Source organism: Aythya ferina, assembly GCF_964211825.1.
Source record: "Aythya ferina genome assembly, chromosome: 10".
Classification (NCBI taxonomy): Eukaryota; Metazoa; Chordata; class Aves; order Anseriformes; family Anatidae; genus Aythya; species Aythya ferina.
In genome coordinates, this window is record NC_140306.1 from 8,710,103 (window position 1) to 8,733,892 (window position 23,790).

General features: G+C 40.0%; 1 protein-coding gene across 3 annotated transcripts in view; it reads left to right on the forward strand.

The window, feature by feature from the left end:
* Positions 1-22,710, forward strand: part of FHIT (fragile histidine triad diadenosine triphosphatase) — a 565,148-nt gene extending 542,438 nt beyond the window's left edge. For 2 of the 3 annotated variants that reach the window (XM_084530544.1, XM_084530545.1), the window contains exons 7-8: positions 14,724-14,827; positions 22,400-22,710. In XM_084530544.1, coding sequence (XP_084386670.1) covers positions 14,724-14,825 — 102 coding nt within the window. In that variant the 3' untranslated portion in view covers positions 14,826-14,827; positions 22,400-22,710. Of the gene's footprint in view, positions 1-14,723; positions 14,828-14,968; positions 16,112-22,399 lie in introns of all 3 variants that reach the window. The other variant, XR_014696330.1, reaches the window with a different exon arrangement.
* The last annotated feature ends 1,080 nt before the right edge of the window (positions 22,711-23,790 follow it).

Sequence of the window (23,790 nt, forward strand, 5' to 3'; positions counted from 1 at the left end):
CAGTGCCAGTAAACTGTGATAGGAGGTGGCAATTTGGTGCCCTGTGGGTTCAGTTGATCTGTAAGACAGCTGGTAGACTTACAAGTGCTTTCCTGGAAGTAGGTCTGTCCTGCCTGGGCCCTGGTGTTGCTGTAAGATGCAGAAATGTCTGGAGGGTGCATCAGCTTGGGTGGAGCACCAGGCAAAGGTCTGGCACTGGCCAGTTCCCAAGGGAAAAAAGTGCCTACTAGATGTAAAGAATTTTTCTCCAGCCTGGTGAGTGGACCAAAGCCATGACAAGAAATGAATACATTACAAAGAGTGTAGGTAAAATTGGACCTGAAACAGGCTTTTGAAATAAGAAAAGGGGAAAAAAAAAAAGGTGGTATAAAAACCAAATACTAGTTCAAAAAACTAAACTAAAACAAAACCCCTAGGGGTAAAATGTTACAATATGTAGTATTCTTTGTGAGCAGGTGAAGTATTAGAAAGAAATGGCGTGAAGAGGAAAAACTCATTCTGTCTAGCAATGTTAGTTTAAAATGTTTGCTAAATTAAGCAGTTATTGATTATTAATAAATATTCTCTTCTTAGTGGCTTGTTTTTAATTCTTTAAGCGTTCAGAATTCACTATGGGGTGCCCTCAGTTTGAGTGGCAATAGTGAAAGATTTATGCTCTGTAGCATGCTGGCTGTGCTGCCAGCAAAGTAAACAGCACTTAGAAGATTTGGGCATGCGGCTTCATTTAATGAGAACATCATCTTTCAGGGCACGGATTTGTTCATGTAACCAAATAGGCCATGTGTATTCCTATTTGTTATAAAAATTAATATACAAAATAAACTGTTTATGTAGCTATATGGACAAGTAATACTATGTCTGCAACCCTACGTATATAACTTCATCTTAACATCACCGTCACTGCTGAGCTACTAAGTAAAGCTCTATGGCATCATGTGGGTGTTTCAGATGGGGGGAAAAAATGCAACAGTCCTGAAGCAAGAAGGACCCATGTACCATATTGCTGCGTCTTTTTACTGTTAATGCTCTCTTCCCCAGTGAGCACTAGATGATATGCACGGCACACAATACCTACTTCTAAACTGAGGTTAAAATCAGTAAGGAACAGAATGTAAGAATTTGTACTGTGTGGTATTTGATGATAAAATTAAATTGGATGTTTGTAAGAAGAAAAACAGCTATGCCATATTGCTGCGTGGATGCTGTTATCTACATGTGTGTTCATTTTTCTTAATGCTAAAATAATGCTGCAAACATACAGTGAAAAGGAAAATAACGTCGGATCTATAATCTGTTTGAAAATGTTGCTCCTTTTACTACAACCATGGCACAAAGGAAGAGCTTCCTCACCATGCGTCTCTTAAAGCAAGGATATTAAATGACATTGTGTCTCTTTATACAAACCACAGGAAAAAAAAACAGGGAAAGCAGAAGAAGAGAGTCATGAGGTCCTGCTGTTGCCCTGCTCTGCAGATGTTTTGAGGCTGGTCACTGGTTTCTCTTAGTTATCTTTTGATAACTCTGAGTTCATGCAGTTAGATATCTTATTCTACCCCTGCTGCATAGCACACCCAGTATTATATGAAGTTGTTCTGTATTTTACAGTGATTAATTGCATTGCTGTAATTGTACGTTGGCCAGTACGAGTGTATTCTCATTTTCTTCCAGGACTATCAATTAACTATCACATTTTCCAAGACTTTTAAATTCGGTTAGCTTAGAACTACTTAGTTTTCTTAATACAAAACATTTATACGTTCTTTAAACGTTCTAGTGATGGAAAATGTAAAACAATTTTAAAATTTGCTGGTTGCAAGTTCCTTTTGTTTTTGGGGTACTGCATAACAGATCATTTCCAAGCAATGATTATGTGAAAAATTGTTGGGTTTTCTTGGTTCATACATATATCGAAGATGCAAAGCCAGTACAAAAATAATTTGAATTGGTTTGAGATAGTAGCAGGAAATTATTTTCCTTCATTTGTAGAATCAAAAAAAATTAAGGTATCTCAGCTATTGAATTTGAGAAAGGATTGCATATTTCAGTACTGCAGTTATTCATGTGTGAAATACAGAAAAATGTTAATTGAGGTAGGCTTGTGAAGTGAAATTAGTTGCAAGTGGACTGTAGATGAGCAAAGGGATTCTTAGGATGTTGCACCTCAGCCATACTTTGAGGTTAATTCATTAAAGATAATTGGAATGTTAAATAGTTTCCTATAAGGAATTGCTGCTACAGTGGTCTAACACTCTTAGTCAGATTGAATCAGATGCTAATTACTAATATTCAGATTTATGCTATGCTTATTTATGTATTGGCTGCTCTGATTACTTCCTTGACTGCTGGTAATCTTTTCTGTCAAGGGTAACAGCCCTTCAGCCACCTGAAAATAAGGCCTTGAATGAGAGGAATTTCAGCAAGAGGAACTGCCTGTTCCTGTCCTTGTTTCCATGTCTATTAAGTCTGTGTTAAAAATAGGAGTGTTTGAGTAGTGTTTCAGTGTTTCATAGCTGATTAAGTCCTTGCCAATGACTTGGGAGTAAATGCAACATCAGCATGGTTCTTTGAGTGGGCTTGACAACGTTTACGTACCACTGCGCTTGATGTTCAAGCAAATGGGCTTTTACCACAGATAGAATATCGGTGGGTTTGCAGCCTAAATACACAAATCATGGTCTAAGCACCTTTGGGTTGTAAATGTGGCTTGCAGGGCTCTAGTCCATAAGATGGTTACATGCTCCTGTGTGGGACCCCTGGGAACAGGGAGAGAGGTCTGGCCCTCCTGGCTCTGCCTCTCAGAGCCTGTTGGGTTAGTGGGATGTGATGTTCCTGCCTTCATCCAGGACAAAGAAAAACCAAGCAGCTCAGGGTAAGTTCCCCATTGTAAAGGCAGAATAATGAAGTGAATTGGACAGAAATGAGAAGAAATGTTTTATGTCAGAAAGCCAAATAAAAATCCATAGCCTGTTACAGATTTCTTTTGCTTTCCTTTATTTATTACTGTGACATAAGTGTTCTCTGCATCTATTTACTCTTACTCAGGGTCTCAGGCTTGCATATTTCATATGCCCAGATGGCCTGCATCACTTCGTGAGGGATGATCTTTCTGTGCTGGAAAGGTATGTGTGCCAGGTCCCATGCACGTTATCACTTATTTATTGCCTCCCTGGCGGCATGCTGTCGCCAACAGGCGTATAATTAGAATAGCTGAGGCTGAAGACCTGTGGAAAGTCTGAGTACTTTTGTAATTGGCCAGTAAATGCTGTAGGTTGTGCTTGAATCCTCTACAATTTCTGCTGTTGGAAGCTCAAGTTTCTTCTTTCGCTGACATTTATAAGTAGATGGAAATCCTTCCATTTTGGATCTGTTCTCATTTGTGTTGCCTTATTTGAGAACTTGTTATTATAAACAACCTGTTCGTGCTTTTACAGAAACCTCCAGTCATTTAAACAGAATAGCAGCTCCTCTTGTGCTCCCACCCAGTACAAAAAGATAAAGAGAAGTGAAAAGTAAGAATAGGAGAAAAATGTTATCAGAAACAGCTAAGCCAACAGCATAATCTGCAAGTTCTGTGTGTACAGTTATGATATCTGAAACATAATTATCAAGCTTAAGTTAATTAGACTAATGCTTAGAAAATCTGGCATGGCAGATTGTGGTAAGTAATTATATATACCGATTAAAAGATGTAATACACAGTGAGCAAAGGCAAAGGAAAACTCCATTTGATACAGCCAGTGAACATAGACAATTAAGAAGTCAAGTAGATGAGCACTGACACAGATGCTGAACTTTGTAGAAGATGATGGGCAAAATGCTGGTTTTCCAGTGAAACAGATTTTAGACATTATGAGTCAAATACTTTGTTTTAGGAAAACTCATGCTCTTGTTTCCTAACTGAAATATGTGAAGGGGCCACTTGTTTTTTTTGCATTAGGATTAGCTGACATGACTACAAGGTTATGTGCAAACAAGAATGTGACATTAGAGTACTAGTTTACATATATATAGAGGTCGTGTAAATGGCTTTTCTTAAAAGCAATTCACAAGATGTCATATAAGAAATAAAGCTGTGGAGACAGTGTCTTCTGCAATTAAATGTAATGTAATAATGCTTACAGGTCTGAATGAGGAGGGCTTGAGCACCTTTCTGCACCTCAGTACATGCACAGACTAAGCCCTGGAAACACAAACTGAGAACACAATCTTTTCGTGAATCTTGTTTAAGGCTAGTTAAAAGAAATAAAAGACAGGAGATGAAAAAATGTAGCAGCAGATCTTGTAGACAAGTTTCATTATCAAGGTAACCTACTCTGACTTTAAGTTGACTTTATTTAAATGAATAAAATGATTTTGCCAGTCCACAACAGTATGACAATACAACACAATTCCCATTCAACCTCCTCCTCAAGAGTAGGTAGGAAACCTGCAAATTCCTAGTTTGGCAAATTGAGATGATGCAAGCTCAGACTATGTCTGTTCTCACAGCATTTAATTTCCAAGTACTTGAGGTGAGCTTCTGGAGTAATGTACAACCTCTTCTCAATGTAGCCACGTGCTTTATTCATATCAGCTGGAAATTGCTTTTATTTCTGTTGATCTCATTTCCTAATGCATGAACAAACTGAAATGAAAGCAAACCAAATTGCTTTTTCTGAAAACTGGGAAGTTTTGGGTAGCTTTTCCCATCTTCATACCCTTTCTACCCTCCACCCCTGCTATGTTTGTGATCTCCCCATCCATGAAGTGTAGGATTTTCTATAGCTCTGAAGCATATCCTCCAAGTTATGGTGAGAAGGCCTGGGACTGGCTGCCAGTGTAATGTTACAGGAGCAGAGCTGGCACAAATGATACGAAGTTCTAGTGAGTTTTCCAGATGAATATTTCTAAAACGTGTGCACTCAAAGGTTTCAATAAGATTTCTGTCCAAAAGCAATGATACTGAAATCTGTACAACAATTAATATTTAATATGTAAATTAGAACAGGAATTCTATATAGAAACATGGGGGTGTCTGAGAAGATGCAGTATAGGCTATGGTAACTGACTTTTTTTTAGTTGTTTTTCAGTGTACTTTCATCAAAAAGACCTTCCTACTAGTGGAAGCTATCAGACTTAACTGCAATATGCATCTAGCTAAAATTGATTATACCCAAATTCACAGTCCCTTCACTGAAATCTATTGCAGAAGGTTATATTCCTGGGCTATAATACTATCCCTGCTTTTTCAGTGTGGGTACAACTGTGGTCTTACTCCCCAGAAAAAGAATTTGAACAGAAGGCCAACATTGCAGCTTAGAATAGGAGCAAATATATTCCTCCTCCTCAAAAGTGAAGGCAGCCTGTGCTACTCCACCCCCTGAAGAAGTCACTGCTCTCCCAGTCTGAGCTTCACCAAAAAAGTAAAGGCTCTTGTGTTGCCCCTGTTTTGGGCCCTTCTCTGTGATTTTGCTCTCATCTGATTTTGTGTGGAAGTTGAGGTTCATCTTGAGGGACAAAGGAGCATGCTTGAACAATATCATGTTGTTCCTTGTTCTCCTTCCCCTTCCCTTGTCGGGGTCTTCCCACCAGTACAAGGCAGCATGGAGACCTCTTGCACAGCTCAAAGCCTCTGCACCCATCTCTTGCAAAAGGGAGTCTTAGATCATATTCTGTTATGGATAGCTTACCTTTCTGATGATTTTACAATAAGAAAAAATAAACTGGGCAAAAGCCTACGTGATGTCTCTGAAGAGAACATCCTAATTAAAATCAGTGGCAATAATTGATTAGCAAAACTGGAAGAGGCTAATGACCATCTGAAATCTCCAACTGTGCTCCTATGTCTGGGTCTAGTGTTGTATACTACCATTATAACATCAAGAAAGCGCAAGCCTCCACAAATATTCTAGACGTTGAAGAAACATTTTTCTTTACTGCTACTTTAAGAGATGAATTTTCAGACTCTAGGGCATTTGCCCTTGACAAAGCTTGTCTGGCTTGTATGCCACTAGGTCAGTGGAATATCAATAGATTCTTAATGCAGTCTGTCTTTTAGAGTTTCTTTCATTTCTCAGAGCAAGAGTAAATGTCATTCCTATTGGCAGGTTATAATGGGAACATTGAGATACTAATTTTGAAAAAAAAAATATACACAGCTGTTAAATAGTCTTGGTCTCCATCTTGTGTGTCCTCTGTCTGTAGCAATTACAAGGTTAGATATCCCTTAAGATGCCAGAAAAGGTCATTTTGTTGTCTTTCCTACCCCATGCCTCAGTGAAATATTCATGGTACAGCTCAGGTATTGGGATTGGGTTTAATGTTTCGTTGCCTCGCCATCTGTTTTGTTCTTGCAGTTGTTGCTTTTTCCCTTGGCGGGGAGTGAGGAAGCACAGAGGCTGCGGTGAGGGATGCTGGCATGTGGGTCCAAACCTGGTATAAAAGATGAGCATTGAATCTGCGGTAACAGTGTAGCTCCTCTGATCAGAGTTATTTTCTTTTTAACATCAAAAGTCTTTGTGGTGAAAATATGCTATTATGCATGTAGATCATCAGTGGTAGACAGCCTCTGTGTTTCCTCAAAGGCTATGAAGCTGCATTAAAATAAGCTTTTATGTTATATGCTAAGTTAATTCATATAACTTAGCCCAGGCATTGAAATTAGATCCTCACTGAGACAAATGGCATTATCAAATTCCAGGGACACATTCAACTGAGTTTTCCAGGGTATTGTGGTGGATTGGTGATGGACAGCACTGAGAAAGGCTGCACCTACAAGGTGATGCAGAGCACCATGATGGTTTTGTCTCGGGCACCCAAGTCCCTTGATCACAGCCCGCCCCAACCACCCAGCTGGTGGTGGCACCCCTCCCCCTGTCATGGGACCTGGGGACAACTGCAGGGTCACAGAGACCTGACAGAGCTTGTAGGGCTCACAGGAGCGTTGGGGTGGGTATCTCATACCTAAGTTTTATGCTCCTTTGTGACTATTCTTACTGTATCTACAGTATTTACCCCAATAACACTTCACAAGGATTTTCTCAGATCCTTTTTGATCATCTTGTTCTCTTTTTTTGCTGTTTCCTTCTTATTGCTGTTGATTTAAATGTCATGACATTTTAAACATGACTTATTATAACAAAACAGTATATAAAACAATATGCGGCATAATAAATGCAGCCATATTTTTCAGAGTGAATGTTAAATGAGAGCAATTTATTCCTCAACCTATTTTAGTACCTGCTTACTGGATGGTATTGGCTGCGTAAATCCTGGGGAGGCCATCTCAGATGCAAGGTAGCTTTGCATGTGCAAGGCTGGAAGCTAAAGTACCTGGGGGATGGTTGGAAGAATGGATCATCCTGAGGATGTAGCTGTAATCCCATGACAGTACTATGATCCCATCAGGGAAAGCAGACAGGACCGTCCTGGAGAACTCTGTTGTTGAGTGAGAGGTCCCCTGAGACAGTGGTCCTGGAAGCACACAGAAGAGCAGGCTTCGAAACCACATGGGGTTTTCCTCCAGCATGCAGCATGTGTCATTTCTGACATTTGAAATCTTAAAATATTCCTATAGTTCGTGGAGAGAGTGACTCAGAGTGTAAGTTACTCCAAGACACATGAAGTGAATGTTATCTTAATTTCAGAAGTGTTCAGATGTGGGGAGGGAGGGGGGCTTTATTTAATAGTAGCTGTTTAGTTGGCGTATGTTTATTCCCAAAAAGAGAAGAAATCTGCTCTCTGCTCTGGTCATTGCAGGCTTTTCCCAGAGGTGTGGTGAGGAGGGAAGATGTCCCCAGGAGTTTGGGCATGCTCGGGTCCCCCCAGCACGCTGAACCAGCTCTGTGCTGATACTGTGGGACCTGCGGCTGATTTTCTTTGTGCTGGTGAAAAAAAATACGTAGCAAACAAACTGAATCAACCACCTTAATACAAATGTGTCTTCCTTGGCATGTCATGAATCTTATTGAGTGTGCCTAGGGTAGGGTAAATATTTGTCTGAAGTTAAGAAGATTAGCGGGGGAAGTTCTGACTTTGAGACTCCCTGTGTTGAGAGCCAGAATCCATCAGCCTGATATGGGCACCCTGAGGTTATCTCTGCTACCAGGGTGGGACTGACACATCGCTCTGCAGCTCTGACCTTTGGGGAAAAATGCTTTCAGTCAAGTAATACATGCACCTGCATGAAATTTTTGAATCACTGACTCCATCCTTGATTAAAGTGCTTTTTCTTGATTAAAAATAGCCTTTTTCCAAATGAGTAATGTTGCATGGCAGGCTGTGCTCACAGTATAACGTTTCCTCCAGCATTATCATGTTGATGACATTGCCATTTCTTACTCGGGACTCTGTGCAACACCTCTTTTGTGTAGGCAGTTCTCCATAGGAAATGCCTTTAGGAAGTTCCCCACATCCCTCTATCTTGTCTTCCCAGGTGAGGAAACCTGCAGAGGTGCTTGTAACATTATCTGTTAACTGAGAGGATAATGGGCAACTTTGGGCAACTTTGTCTACTTTAAAGCATGGCAGAAAATGTATCCAAACATGTTTATAGATTCTTGCTTGGATTTCTATCAGACCGTAAATAGCAGTTTTCCAAGTTCTTGGCAGAACTTCATACGCTAGTAGATATTCCTTCAAGCATCTCCTTTGTAATGTGCTCACTTTCCAAGAATTTTATCTCCATTGGAGCCAAACTGGAAGTCTGTCAAGGTTTGAGCTCTTCCGAGTGCAATCTACATATTTCACTGAACGGTGGATGTGTTTTCTATATAACCATCATTCTGCTTATGGTAGTGTCAAAAGCCAAATATATTTCAAAGCCAACTTGCTTAAGATACCTTTTGTATTTATTTTCTTATTTTTATATGAAGAGTAGTTAAAAACTGCAAAAAGTAGTTTCTATTTTAGTGAAGCACTTAAACACATGTGCTTAGGAGTTTTTACTTAACCTTTGTGTTTCCACAAAATTCTACAGTTAAGTGCTTTGCTAAAAGGGTGTAGTTACTCATGTCCATGTTGAAGTATGAGGTTCAAGTCTTTCTCCAAAGCACAATACAAATGAAAAAATATTTGCAGTTTGAAAAAATATTGTGAAAGACTCAATGGAAAGAAAAACACCCTCTTTAAAATGCAGCTTTGATAAACTGAGATTTCCAATGAAATGTGTTTTGCAGGGGTAATATCAGTAGTTGTGGTAGAGTGCATTGCACAAAGAAGTGGTGAAAAAATTGAAGGATTTTTTTCCAGTAGATAGTTTTAAAAATTGTTGTCTAGATTACAGGTAATTTGGATTTCTTAATCTTGTTAAATAACAAGGATTTAATGCAGCAAGTAAAAATACCACAATCAGGTATTTGTTTCATGGAGATATTGATATAATATAGAATCCCAAGCGAAGTCAGCAGATGAGGAAGTAATAGGATGTGTTTTTTTTCTGCTGTGTTTACTGTAAACTAAAGCAATTAAATTACAGCAGTCTTGTAGCAGTAATTAAGTATGGAGGCAGGCCCACAGATGCAGAAAGCTCTGAAGTGCCTGGGCTGCTCAGCTGGGGAGTGGGAACTGTAGCAAGGGCAGCTTAGAAACAGGGCCTGATTCTGTAGCAGGTGCTGAGGGGCAGCCAGGGCTCTGACATAGCACTAACACTATCCTGTGGGTGCTCTCTTGTGTTCAAGGGTGAATGTGCTATGCTTGTTCTCTGCCTGTTTTTGCCCTTTCTGGGACCCTGCCTGCAGCAGGTGCAACGGGAGATGCCCAGGGCTGGGAGCTCTTGTGGCTGATAACCCACAGGTAGGTAAAATGGGATTTAGGGCCAATTGTGTTCAACAAATGATACAAAGCAATCACAGTGTACCTGAGAAAATGCTTTGTGAAACCACTGTCTGTCATTCTTTTGTTTTCCGTTGTTAGTTCAGACAAGACTCAAAGCACAACAAGAGGCACAGAGGAGGCTAGGCTGCCCATGGGAGAAAAAGAAAAAAAAACAACTTACACTTCCTTTAGGAAGACAGCAGAGCTTGAGGAAAAGGGTAGAGTGTAGCAGGAGGTACAGATGATAGCAGTAAATGTCACAGTTAATTACATTATGGGGAGGGGTGAAAATGAAGCCTTACTAGGAGGATGTAAGCTAAATTAAAAAATAAAAATAAAAAATGAGTGGAAAAGAAGGACAAGTCCAAGGAGAAAAGGGTGAAGAAAGCAACAGAGAAATTAATGTGGAGGTAGCATGTGAGGAAGTCAGTACCAGGAGTAGGAGGTCCTTAGTGTCACCAAATGGCTGAGGAGCTATAGCCAGCTCAGTCCTACATGGTTTTTTCCTCAGGTAAGATGCCCAGGATCAAGCCCCGCTGCAGCTGCTTGCTGCAGTGTGAGAAAAAGATCAGGGATGTGCTGTGGGGGTGTTTTTATCACACAGCTCTAGGTCCACAAGGGAGTTGGAGGACAAGGTGTGTGCAGCAGTTTTTGTCACCAGTCTCTGGAAATGGGTCCTCACTAAATGAGAGGAAACTCTTATCCTCCTCATGGTTTACATGTTAATCCAGTGCTGAAATATTACTCTGCAGATTTCACCGAAGTGGGGGAGGTTAGCAGAGAAAAAAACTAAATAACCCAAGGTATATTTGTAATAACAAACAATACCAGCTAGGTAATGCCTGACATCTGATCCAAACTACTAGCAAAGATTGGTGTGTTTTGTTCTGTTTTTGTTTTTTGTTTTTTTTTCCTGCTGGTTTTGACAATGTTATATTGCGTAATTGATGAAGCAGTTGTTTTTTTGTATTGCAGTAGTTTGGTGTAATTACTCTCCACCACCATGACTTTTCTTTTAGTTATATGTACCAGAAGATACTAAACTCTTAAGTATCAACAGTAAATATTCACTGAGACTGACAATGTTAATTAGCACAAGAGCTTTTTTTTTTTTTTTTTTTAACAATACTTCTAGCTAGTGCTCTATGTTAACACCAGCAGAAAAGCCACCTGTGTTATGGCATAAGTAGAGCAAACCATTATATAGATGTCATTTCAAGCAACCGACAGTCCTGGACCTGGGTTCACAATAGCATAATGCATTGTGAATTCTGGGCTCCTCCACAAAGGGCAAGAATCAAAGGTTCCCCAATGCGAATGTGTTATAAAACAATATTGTGTTTCCCTTAAGAATTGCAGTGATAAAAACGTAGACCATTCTGCAGCACTAACAACTTTAATAAAATAACATAAAGCACAGCTGTCAGGTCTGCCAGCATCTCACACTGGGAGACATGAGTGAGAAAATGAACGCTTTTCACAAGCAGAAATATTCAAAGAGCTTCACTGTTTACAAGTAATCAAGACTGACAGTCATAGATTATTGGTGGAAGAGCATTTTCTGCTTGAGGTGAAAGAAGAGGATAATTTATCAAGAAGCCCAAGAAGTCAGACATCAGTAATGATCTGCTTGAAGAAGGGCTTCTCTTAGAAATAGTGCATTTATTTGTACTGCGAGGCAAGAAGATGTGCTAAGTTATTAAAAAAAAAAAAAAAGTCTTAGTGCTTGAAAAATGTTGAACCAGATACAGCGTATGATTTGGGTAATGGCAATTAGAGAATTGACTAATGGGCATCTCAGCATTTGCCTAGAATATTACAAGAAAAAGTTAACAGCATAATAAAAGTTGTCTAAAAGAAACATTCACATTCTTCCACCTTATCCTGTTCTTTCAGAGTTATTTGAGCTGTGCTAATCTCATTGCTTACCTTTTTGTTACTTGCATTTTTGAGGTGTTCCTGTAATGCCACAATAGGTTTGCATTTGGTTTCAGAGAATTTGGGGCTCCCAGAGTTGCAGCAGAGCATCTTGTCTGTCTGTCATGGTTCTTTTGCATCACCTTTCCATTCTGTTTTTCTGTTCCATTATGTACCAGCAGTTTTTCAAATGGTAGCTAGCTTGGATCTCTATGGAAAATGATTAGTAGACTGCAACACACCTTGGTTTGCTCCCTGACCTGCAGGGATGTAAGGCTGCCTGTAGGCAAACTCCACTCCCAGTGCCTCTGCCATGTCTTGCATGAATTGCTGCCCAGGTACCAAGAAATATTCTGTGTGATTCTGTGAAATGTTGATTCCTTCCTGGGGTATAGCATGGATGGAAAGAATTTGATTCTGGCGAGATCATGAAGCTTATACTGGTGTAAAATACCATGGAGGTTCATTCCTTGCAGTTTAGCCTGTCCGGCCAGGCTCACCCAAATCTTATAGCTTTTTCTTTGTCACTTACTTCATCCAAATTTTTCTGTCTTTCACTTAGCATACGGTTTGTATATTTTAGTCTTTAATTGGCCAACTTTGGCCAAGATTACCAGAATAATGCTGAGGACAGGCTATCCTACCGCACTCTTCTGCACCACATCTGCAGGGGTCTGGGCTTCAGGGCCGTTAAGTCTTCCATTGCCCACCACAGAGCACTGGGAGCCTTACTGAAGGCATCAGGAGTGGTTTTGAGAGGATGTGGTTCAGTCTATCTCCACCTCTGTTCCAGTTTTCTAGCTAAATCTACGCAAAATGACTCAAAATCATGTCAGGGAGATGGATAAGATCTCTGGATAAGATTTTATTGCTTTTTTTTGGTTGGTTGTTTTTATTTTTTTCAGTTTGCAGTAGTAGAATGGTCCTACAGAAACTATTACAGACTACGTCTAGTCTGTGTTTGAATATCTCTGAGTAGGGATGTCAGTTCAAGCTCTCCAGCTTTTCTCTCTGACTGGAGAGGAAAGAGGGAAATCAGTTTGTTTTTTTTGTTTAAATTAGTTACTTAAAAATTAGTTGGCTCTCACCCGGATTGTACAGATATGGGATGGTGAGGAAGATCAGCAGTTAAAGCACATCCCTAAAAAGTATTTCTTGCAGGTTAAGCAAGGAGCTCTAGAGGAACAGGGGCTGCCCTCCCTTGCCTTCTAGCACTTTCTGTATCTCATGCTGATGCCAGGTTGAATGAGCGAGATATTGCTTTTTTAGAAAATCAGCTCACCCCTCTGACAGATGATTGATTTACCACCACCTGGTTCATCCTAGTGCATCGTCTTGTCAAGTGTGAGCATTTACAGTCCATGGAAAGTATAAGGTGATGTGTGCTGCTTCCCATAACTCTCTCTCATTGCCAGTTGAGCTGTGGTACCTATATGCCATGCAGGTGTGTACAGTGGCACAGAGGGTGATGTCGGCCATGTATACAGTGTACCTGTTCGTGGTTCATAAATCTTTCTCCATAATTCTATAGCATTATTACAAGATGGATTTATGACATACCTAGAGCTAATGTAACGATGAAGATTAGTTCTATACTAGTCAAACAGTAATACACTTTAATTTGCCTACAGCTATTGTATCATATTGGCATGAAAGGAAATAGCTTTCTAATGCAGCTTCATCTGCTGAGCAGAAAGAAATCTGTTGTAGAGTGTAAAACTGCACAGAGCTATAGCTGGCAGCAAAATTTAGAGTAGGAGAAACAGCACAAATAAAAGTATTTGTGAGTTGGATATATGCTAACAATCCTAGTTTATTGCTAAACATGCCATATACAGTAATGAAGTTTGCTTGGCAGGTACAATGTTGTTTCATCTCTGTTTTTAACTGCTTCATCTTCTGTACTAAAACTTTTCCAGGAATAAAAGGTGTAAATTCATTTAGCTTCCAACTCTTTTTTTTTGTGACATTAACAAAGAGTAGATGTTATGTTCCTCAGAAGTACTGACACTGTTAATTCGATCTGTACTTGTCTCTGTACCTAGAGACACACTGGAATTCTTGATACTTCAGCAATTAATGCAAACGTTTCTGCTGCCTGTTGTTAATGTAGTCTTCCCTTGATGAGTTGCAGGGATTCTTTCAATATACATGTGTACAAATAGATACTCAAGTGATACAACTTTATATTTGTCATAAAATAGGACTCTCCCTTCTAGAGAAGCAAAGGATGTGTTTGAAATTTTCAGGTCTCGGATAATATCACTTAATACTTCATATGGGATAGATCTTATTTTTGTTGGCATATTATGCTAGGTAGATTCAAAAATTAAGTGTTTCATATACTTCTGATCCTTTTCCCCACTAAATCACTGGTGAAATTGTGCTTAAAAGAAGTTTTCTTTCAAGAGTACGGACATATCTCACATTCAACAAGGGCAAGGAAGAACTAATAACTTGCATGCAGGGAGGGAGTGTATCTCTTCTGAAAACTGCTGGTATAAACTGCTGATGGGAAACAGCTGCAACAGGGCCTTGTTATCACAATAGGTCTTTGATGAGAAAGCTGGCCCCATGGGAAGAGGAAAAAAGAGAACATTTTACATGAATTACTGGCAAGGTGTCCAGGCGGCTTCTGCCTAGACCACTCCACTGATGTAATGGCCACTTCAAACTACTAGAGCATTTGTCATCCTGTTACCTACCAGCTTTGCATCAAAGACTCCCAAGGTATCTGACCATCAGCTCACAAAGGTGAACTTTGTCACTGCCTGTTGTTCACCCTTGTACCTTGCATTTTCTTCATGAATCCATCAGAGACAGTTAACTAATCCTACTGTTGTCTTCACTCTAAACCAGTAACCTTTACCCTTCATCTTTCTACCACTGGGTTCCTCCATCCCACAAATACACGGGATATTTTGATTACTTGGAGAGGCAGGTCTTGATTTTGACAATAAAATTAGAGAAAGAAAAAAAAAATTACCAACTTTTTTTTTCTTCCTTCCTTAAAGTTGCAACAACATGACAAAGAGGATTCCCCTGACAAATGGAGAACAGAGGAAGAAATGGCAGCTGAAGCAGCAATTCTGAAGAAGTATTTCCAAGAAAATTAGAGGTAATGGTTTGCGCATTAAGTTATTCCTGCAACACTCAGAACTCTTGGGTGTTCCATAGGATTCTTAAGGACACATGAGAATATGTAGAATGAAACCTAAAAAGCTCTATTTTTTTTTTTGTTCGTGTTTTTTCCTAAAAGGACACAATACTCCAACAGTGGCTGAAATAACATCCTCCTTCTCGAACAAATAAGCACCATTTTAAAGCTTTTAGTTCCCAGAGAGTGAAAAATAACACACCTGGAAATCAGAATCATCTGAAGTTACTTCAGAGGAACGCCTGTCCTAACATATCCTCCTTGTGTTTTTAGAACAGGAAATAGCCATGGCACGAGTTAAACTGCTGTGTACAGCCGAACATACATGTGTACTTATATGTATAAAATCCTAGCAGAATACAGACTATAGAGTGAAATAAGCAAATGCTAACTTCTTCCTGCAAATCTTAAATAATCTTGTCAATTCAATTTCAAAATTAAGCCTACTGGAAAACAGCTTGTTCTGCTGGATTTTTCCATGGCCCTAGAAGAAGGAAAAAAAAAATAAATAGGGGAGAACAGAAAAGAGGGAAACACTTGGCAGGTGTTAACATTGGTGCACTAGAAACTGAGAGGTTTTCATTTTGTACCTGAAGTCCCAGAAGCCAGATTCTTCCAATAGAAACAAACTGGCCCCCAGAGATTGATGTGAGTTACACTGGGATGTATGCTGCAGCAATGATGCCAAAAGTTCCCTCTCCACTGTTTCCCATATGTTGTTTGCCATCATCTAGCAGTCTCATTTCTGTAATTTTTCATATTTTTTTCCTCTGAAGAACCCAAATCCCATGAATATCCCTCCTAATCTGCCTGTGACTCATTGCTCACAGCCCAGCTTGACAAATCTTGAGCTAAACTACATGACACATGTGGCGTATGTGCATCACAGCTCTGTCTCCTGTGCCATTCTGTCCTCAACATTTGGGCTGGTTTATTGGACTCTTCTTTCCATTTTTTTCTTGCACGATGAACATACTTTGCAGCAAAAACACCAGCTTCTCCAGACAAATTAGCTGTGCCAATACCTCTGCAGACTGGCACAGATAAAGATGTGAAACACACGTAATTCACATGGGTGGAGGAAAATTGTCCTTGGCTTCTGGGACTGATACTGTTGGGGACCTAGGGATATCAAGGTTTGGCCTACACAGTCAAGTTTCCAGTGACTACTGGATTTGCTTGTAGATACCCAGTTTTTCCATATCTCAGAGATGTGCAACTCAGCCAGAAATACTATATCTTTAGGTAAGACACATGTGAGTACTCTTCTCTACTAACAGGCATTATGTAGTGCTTCATCTATGCCGCAGCAGCGAATGAATAGTACTTACAATAAAACGCCCTATCCCTATTCCAATGTAGTGATGTTCCTAATTATATATTTGGTAGGTCTGGGATTATTTTTTTTTGTCTGATTAGAAATGAATCTGAAGTATATTTGTGGAGAGATTTGTAAAGGAGTTGGAATTGGGTTCCCACATATCAATAAGGTGTTCTTAGGCTCTTCTGATACGATACGCAAAGCTGGATAGATGAAATTGGCTTGCAGAAATGAATTTATACATGTGGCTGGACTTTTATTTCCATTTATTATGAAAATAAATCAGTGTGTCTCTATATGGATGACCTCTTGATAAGTTCTCCATGATATTAAGGTCATTACCTCTCCTAGAACAGGCTGGTAAATTAAATCTCAGCAGCATCATTATCATGAGAGTATTTTTGTCTAGTACAAGCAGTCCTTCCAATCCTTGGTTTCCAATGCAAGGCATCACTGCCAATCTCTTCTCCCTGATGGTGTTTTGTTTCTGAGGTTTAAGGCTCTGAACCTCTGAAGGTATATCTGAGCATCTTCTGAATTTCTCAGCCTTTACCTACTCTCTTAACCTTGCTTCTAAAATGATGAAGATTGAAAACTCTTGGCAAATTAACAAGGTTATATGCATTCTCCTTGAAAGCTATTTCTTCCTTTTTTTTTTTTTTTTTTTTTTCCACCTACAAAGGATTTATTTTGTCATTTATAAGTTTACCTGGACACTATTTGACTTGAGTTTTTTCGTGCAGCAAGGAGAGAGTCAGAAAGAGCTGAATGTGAGTGTTCTGCAGCCAATAAATGGCAATTTTAAGGCCTCATGCATTATTTTCCTACTTAACTGTTTTGTTCAAAGAAGCCCCGCTCAGCTAGATTAGCCTGGAGACTGAGCAGTGTCTCAGCTTTCCTAGCTACCCTTGCATTAATCACAAGTCCCTCAACTGTCACAACTCCTGTGTGATTTGTTAGGTACAGGAGCACCTTTTTATCTGTATTTATAGATTCTGATCAATTTTAGATGACTTTCTTTTTGCTAAGAAACACTTGAATAAGGCAAGAAGATCTCAATTCTCTTTCTACTACATATGTTGGTGCTGATTGCTCTTGGTGGGTTGGGTAGCTAATGCAGAGTGTTTCTACACCAGTCCCCCAATGGCTGGAGATATCCAACTACTTGATTAAAGAAATGAACCCCATTTAGCCTTGCTAAGCTTAAAGCTTTAAGAAAATACTTGTCTTAAAATAATTCACTTGAGTGTATGATTGCCTAGAGTAGGAGAAACTGAGATCAGGGAATTAATTTGGGTTTTCCACGTGTTCCTGGTCTTTCCCTTTATCTCTTAACCCCACTGTATCCTATCTCCTCAGAAAGACTTGTTGCTTCCTGAACAACCCCAGCATGGGTAGGCTCTACAGGGCTGCTCACAGCAGTGCCTTTACAGAGCTGAAGTTCAACAGAACTTCATGTTAATCTGAAGAAGGATAAGAAAAGGGGGAAAAAAAAAAAAATCTGTGGAAAGGATATTTAAAATGTCATTGCTCTCACTTAATAATACCAAGATTTGACCTCTTCAGAAGCCATTCCCAGTCACGGATTGGCTGTCATATGGCTAGTTGTGTTTGCTAACTGGTTGCTCTTTGAGGCAGAATCACGGGGAAAGAGTCCTTACTCAGCAAGACTGGATGCAGTATCTTAATTTCTAAGTCTGTTTTCAGATGCGCCTTTTAAATTTTTTCTATCTATAGCTGGGTGTTTTGATAGTCTGTTTTGTGCATTTTAAATTATGGTACACATGCCATCAAAAAGGCTAAAGATTAAAAGAGTTACTAACCTTCAGATAAGATTTGAAGAATATTTCTGTTCAAAGGCAATTTCAGTTTGTGTTTTCTGCAAAAAGAACGAGGCTGCACAAGTTTCAGTAGAAGTTTTCCTATTTTACACACAACTAAAGTAACACTTTTATGCCATTAGCGAAGTAGTCAGTCTGAAGTATGATGTCAAAATGTCCCTTTGCATAAAGGAGATTGGCAGTGATACTCTGTTGCCTAGTGCTTTTTGAGCTGCAAATATCCCAAAGCTTTTAATTGCTTAATCATCTGAATATTTTGTGTCACTCAACATGCAAAATTCATTTTAAAATCTCTGAAAATAATTTGGACCGCATAGTGGTGCAGGATTTCTAATGTCAGTTCTCCACTTCATTCCCAGTATGCCAACATTTCTGGAAAATCTAGTCTTTTAAACTTTGTCAGAGTATATGAATTTTATTCATTTTTTCACCCCACTGTGAAGGAGATTATCTCATTCTTTGAGAGCACTCTTCCTGCCTCACAACTGCCTGTTCTGTACTGAGGTATCAAAATGCATGAAAAGATGCTGTTCTGTTGACTTCAGCAGGGGAATTACCACTGTTAACAGTAGCTGACCCAAGGGAATTTAAACTAGCAATTTGGTTTGCATCTGGTCTTGCTCCAGCACCTCTCATCTTTCATGCTGCACTTGTGAGAGCAAGCACCAGAGCAATCACATCACTTTCCTTAAATATAGGCAAGTGTGATAAGATGACTCTCAACACCTTGGTTGCTCTACTCCAATAAAAGCCCTCCCATTATTTTTGGCACTTCATGCTGAATAAAACCACAAAACGATGGTTATGCCTAGGAATGGATCCACAGAGTGGATGTGGGACATGTGCTATGTGTACACAGCCAGTCTACCCCCAGAAGATGCTGCACCTGGGCTGTGTGGGACAAGGCACAGGTCATCTTCTGAGGAAGATGCAAGAGCACATGCACAGCCAGAACTATTTTCTACAACAGGTACTTCTCCACTGTAGGCAGCCCTTGGCAGGAAGATTAACCATGCAACTGTAGGAAATGCAACGTACTGTGGTCTTCCCTATAGGGAAAAGGGAAGCAGTGGAGATGGGTACCACCGGCAGGGACCCATCAGCCATGTGAGCCTTGCTTCACACACAGGCAGGTTTCTGAATGCTTATACTGGAGTAAGGCTCGAGGGGGTGCCTGGTCCTGGGGACTACCCCAAGAGCTGCTCATAGCTGTTGTTAGGAGCTGTTTGCATATAATCCTGAAGTAAATACATACCCTAGTAATCAGCCATAGATTTCTCTGCACTCCAGACTTAAGTGCTATTAATTATATCCCCTACTCAGCAGCCTCCAAGAACCATTAATTAGAGAGCAGGAGCTGATGGTTTGCTTGTCTGTGTGAAACTATTATGGCCTGAGAGTGAAATATAAGCTTCAAAAGAAACATGTTTTATGAAGGTCACCTTGGCAAACATCATAACAATCTGTCAGAAGAGAATGCCGAACTCCAAATGTGTGTTTCAGTGTGACATTATGCTTTAAGTAGTTGGAAATAGCAAAGAGAAGATGAATTGGATCATAGGGTCTATGCTTTTTCACCCAAAATTCTTTTTTTTCCTGCAGTGAGTACATATAAAGTAATCTTTTTGTCATTTCAATGGAATGGAAGGAAAGTTAATATCAACAGAAATTCCACAGACAAACATAATCTGGCCCTTGCTGGTATTTTTGAAGTGTAAAACATCCAGAGCCACCACCTCTGCAGCAGGGAGGTTTATGCACAGCAGTTAAATTATCTCTTCAAGGGAAGATGTAACCAGCCAGGAGAAGTACAGTGACTGTGTCTTGGCAGTAATGCCCACCCTAGATGGCTCAGAGGAGAAAAGGCTTTCCCCAGGTAAATGTGGTGTATTAATGTGCAGCATCCTCACCATCAAGGCTGATTATTCTTCTGGTTGAAGCGTAGCATTATTCTTATGAAAACAAAGATGCAATACAGTTAGCTGTGGCTATAAGTGAAATGTCTTCCTCTTGCAGGAGGCCAGCATAAACATAATGTCATTCTCACAGCTGTTCCAGGGCTCTATTTTGAGGTTTTAAGTGCTACTGTGCTAAAAGTTATGTATCTCATTCTCCGGACTTCCATTTCCCCATAGGTGGCCATTTAATTCAGCTGTAAAGGGTACATGAATTCCATACTGCACTGCTTGGATCCTGTAATTATAGCTACAGTAGAAATGTCACGGCCAGAGACAGACAAGATTTTACTGCATAAAAGCAAAGCAGAAAATGTGTTACTGTTAGCAAAGGAAGCTGAAAGAGGGACGGATGTTCTCTTAACTTGCGCATCTGGAAGCCTGAATGCTTACTGAAGCTGTCCATCAAATGCCAAGTATTTTCAGTATGATCGTGTCTTGATTCATCATAAACTTTGTATGCATCGCATTGTCTGTGAGAAAAATGGGGAACACCAAGCACAACTGATGGGCACTGTATTGCAGGACCTCAAATAAAAGACTCAAGGTACAGGATAGTGCCGAGCATCAAATAAAGATATGAACTGTGGTCAAGGACTTTTATGCCTAAACCTGTGCCCAAATGGTGTTAATCCCTTGCCCCCAAAGCTGTGAAAAGATGCATTCACTAAGCAGCCAGACCATCCTTCGAACAGATTCATAAAACACGTGCCAAGTAATTTACAGGCTGCCATCAAGCTGTCTGTCAAGAGGGGCATACAATGGAAACTGTTGCTCAAAATGCCATCGAATGGGGAAACATATGTTTCAGTGAGAAAAGACAATCAAACAAAGAAGTGGGCGGCTGGGGAGTTGCAGCCACAACAGCAGCAAGGATCCAAGCCTTGCATGCAGCCCCGGTAAACAAGTTCGAGGACTGTGCCCCTGTCTAACAGTTGGGTAACAGCTTTGTGTTTAATAAGCTGAAATAATTTGCTGAGTAGTGAAGCCAGCTCTAAGCGTGGTCTGAAGTGAAGGTACAAAACTGAAGGTACCAAGCAAAAAGCCCACTACATGTTGAATTATTAGCAGAGGTTTGTATCATGTTATCCTATTACCGTAGCTGCTGCATAATAGAACTGCCCAGAGAGACACTCATACCAGCAACTCGAACGTGACCTCGAAGCTTAAGAGCTGCCTTTGTGTGAGTTTCAGCATCTAGGCTGTGTAGGTGGAAAGGCATTAATAACTCCTCTGTTAAGTAGTTATTTGAAAAAGGAGAGGTGTGATGGACATTTGAAATATGTTGGACTGAGTGTATTTGAGGCTCTGTTGTTAGCCAGGATATCAGTCTGTACATGAAAGGACAGGAGTGCGGATGGGTAAACCCAAATGCCCAATTTGTGTTAGCTTCTGGGGCTGCTGGAAGCCTCCAGTTAATGCCGTAGTAACAACTGTGCTGTGAGTTTGTGCAGGGAATTAGGACGTGGTTTTTACAGCTGTAGTCAGCTGCAGTTGTCGGGCTCTCCAGGCTGTAGCAGGCTCTGCTGCAGGAACGTTCTCCAGGTCTGTCATGGCAAAGCTCTCTGTCCTAGTAAAGCTCTTTTCCTAGGAAGGAACACCGAGAGTTGTATGAAATTGGAGCAGATAGACATGGAAAGAGATTTCCAGCTCATTCTCCAGTGTCTGAGATAGGTCATGTTTTCAGAGCAATGGTCCCAAATCCCTGACATGTAATGCCTTGGCCTTGGGTAGAGTCCCACAATAGGGTCAGGATGGGTGAGGATATACAAGAGATGATGACTTTGAAAGAGCATTTGTAGGAGTTTATATGAGAGATCAGGCACCCCAAAGCCTCTTGCATGACATTATTAGAGCAAAATTGATTTGAAGAGTAAGAAGCTGTATTTGATGACACAAGATGCCCTTTCTAATCCTTTGTTCCTATCACTAGCGGTCAACAGAGCTGGGGACTGTGCTGCCTTACTCAGTGACAACAGAGAGGTGGTTTCACTTCATGTTTGTTTTTTGTAAAATGATCCTGACCTCCTTTGGTGGGTGCTTTGTGAGTTAGGAATGAAAAGCACAATGTGAAAGAAAGACATTAGTATTATTTGGAAGTGAACTTTATTGGAAAAAAAAAAAAAAGTATATAATAAATCAAACAAATGCTTCCTTTTCTTGCTCTGCTATGTGTTTTTAAAGTAGTTGTGTGCAACATTTTTTTCCTTTTCCTATACCATAGGCTATAATAGAAGATGAAATGTGCTGTGTGTGGATTTAACACTGTTTCCTTTTGCCTATCACTGTCAGTGTTTCCTGATGGAACACACTAATGAGCATATAACTCGTTAGCAGTACACAGCCTTATATTTTGTCTTACTAATACAGATCAAAGATACTATTATGTTTAACTGTTATGTTTGATATTTTTCAGGTAACAAAGTGTTTGAAAAGCATCCTGTGACATAAACTTCCCGGAAAGACCTCGTTCTTTTGTTCTCAGTGGCCCTGGAGCACCAGCTGAACAATTTTATTATGTTCTACAAATAGGGGATTCTTCTATGAAAAATTTTATTGGACCTTTGGATATCATCAAAGTTGAATTTCAGCTAAGACAACTAACAGTGCTGATTCAAAATACTGCTCTGCGTAGTAACTCATATTTTTCTGAATTGTGTACTTGGGAACAAATAATTTAAAATTGTCCCTTGGTCTAAATTGAAATAAAGTGCTAGCAAAACTGGGTAGCTGCTGCATTTAGATACATTACAAAGCATTTACTCCATGTTGTGCTTTTTCAGATTCGGTTATTGCGTGTGGGCTATCATATCAAAGAAAAATTAGATCTTCTAGCAACGTGACATTTCATAAAAAAAAAAAAAGTCTTTGTTATAGACTAGACAAGATAAACTTGGAGAGCTACCTTTTTGCCAGATAAGATAGTAGAACAAGAAATATGTACTGCTTCTTAAGATCTTTCCTTTCTCTGTTGCTTCTCATGCATTGTCACAAAGTTTCTGGGCCTTATGGCAATAGAAAACACTTCTGCAGATCAATGAATATGTAAAGCTGCTAATGTGATAGTCATTGTGGCAGGGTTAGACCAGCATGAAAGTCCTGCTTGCAGTAACAGACAATGTGAGTGGGAGCCACCCATGTGGAATGCTCCCTCTGCAAGGAATGCTGTGTTCAGAGCCCCACAAAGGAAGGAGCCCACTATGGGTTACATGTTGATTGCTAACATAATAAAAAAGAAGTCAAACAACAGATGGAAGGGAAAAGAAATGAGTCTGCAAGACATGCATGAAATGAGCACCCATAATCCTGCTCTTGAATTGTGGGAAAGCTACAGCTGAAGTTTTCTGTGTCCCCTGAGCTAGGATAGAAAATCATGTGTGCCATGTCCTTCAATAAAAGTTCTTTAACAAGAGCCATGCAGAGGGGTGGCATGGGCTGCAGGGTTTACCTGAGCACTGGGGGACTTCAGGGTCCGGTCCAGCCCAGATTCAGGCAGTGCTTTGCATGCCTGGCAGCACAGTGTGTTCACTGTACTGAACATATAAAAATGTTTTAAAATGGTCTGTCCTACAGGGTCATACCCTGACCTAAGAATTATGAAAATACATGATAGACAAACTGATATATAGCATGATGTTCCCTATACACTGCAGAGGAATTCACTCAATTGGTTTGAAGTCTTTCTGCTCATCAAATGCAAACAGAAACACTAGAGTGAAAACATTGATTTTTGGTTCCAGATTTTACTTTGTTGCTGTTTAAATATTGCTACTGAAAAGCTGGTTTGTTTTCAAAGATTTGCCATGA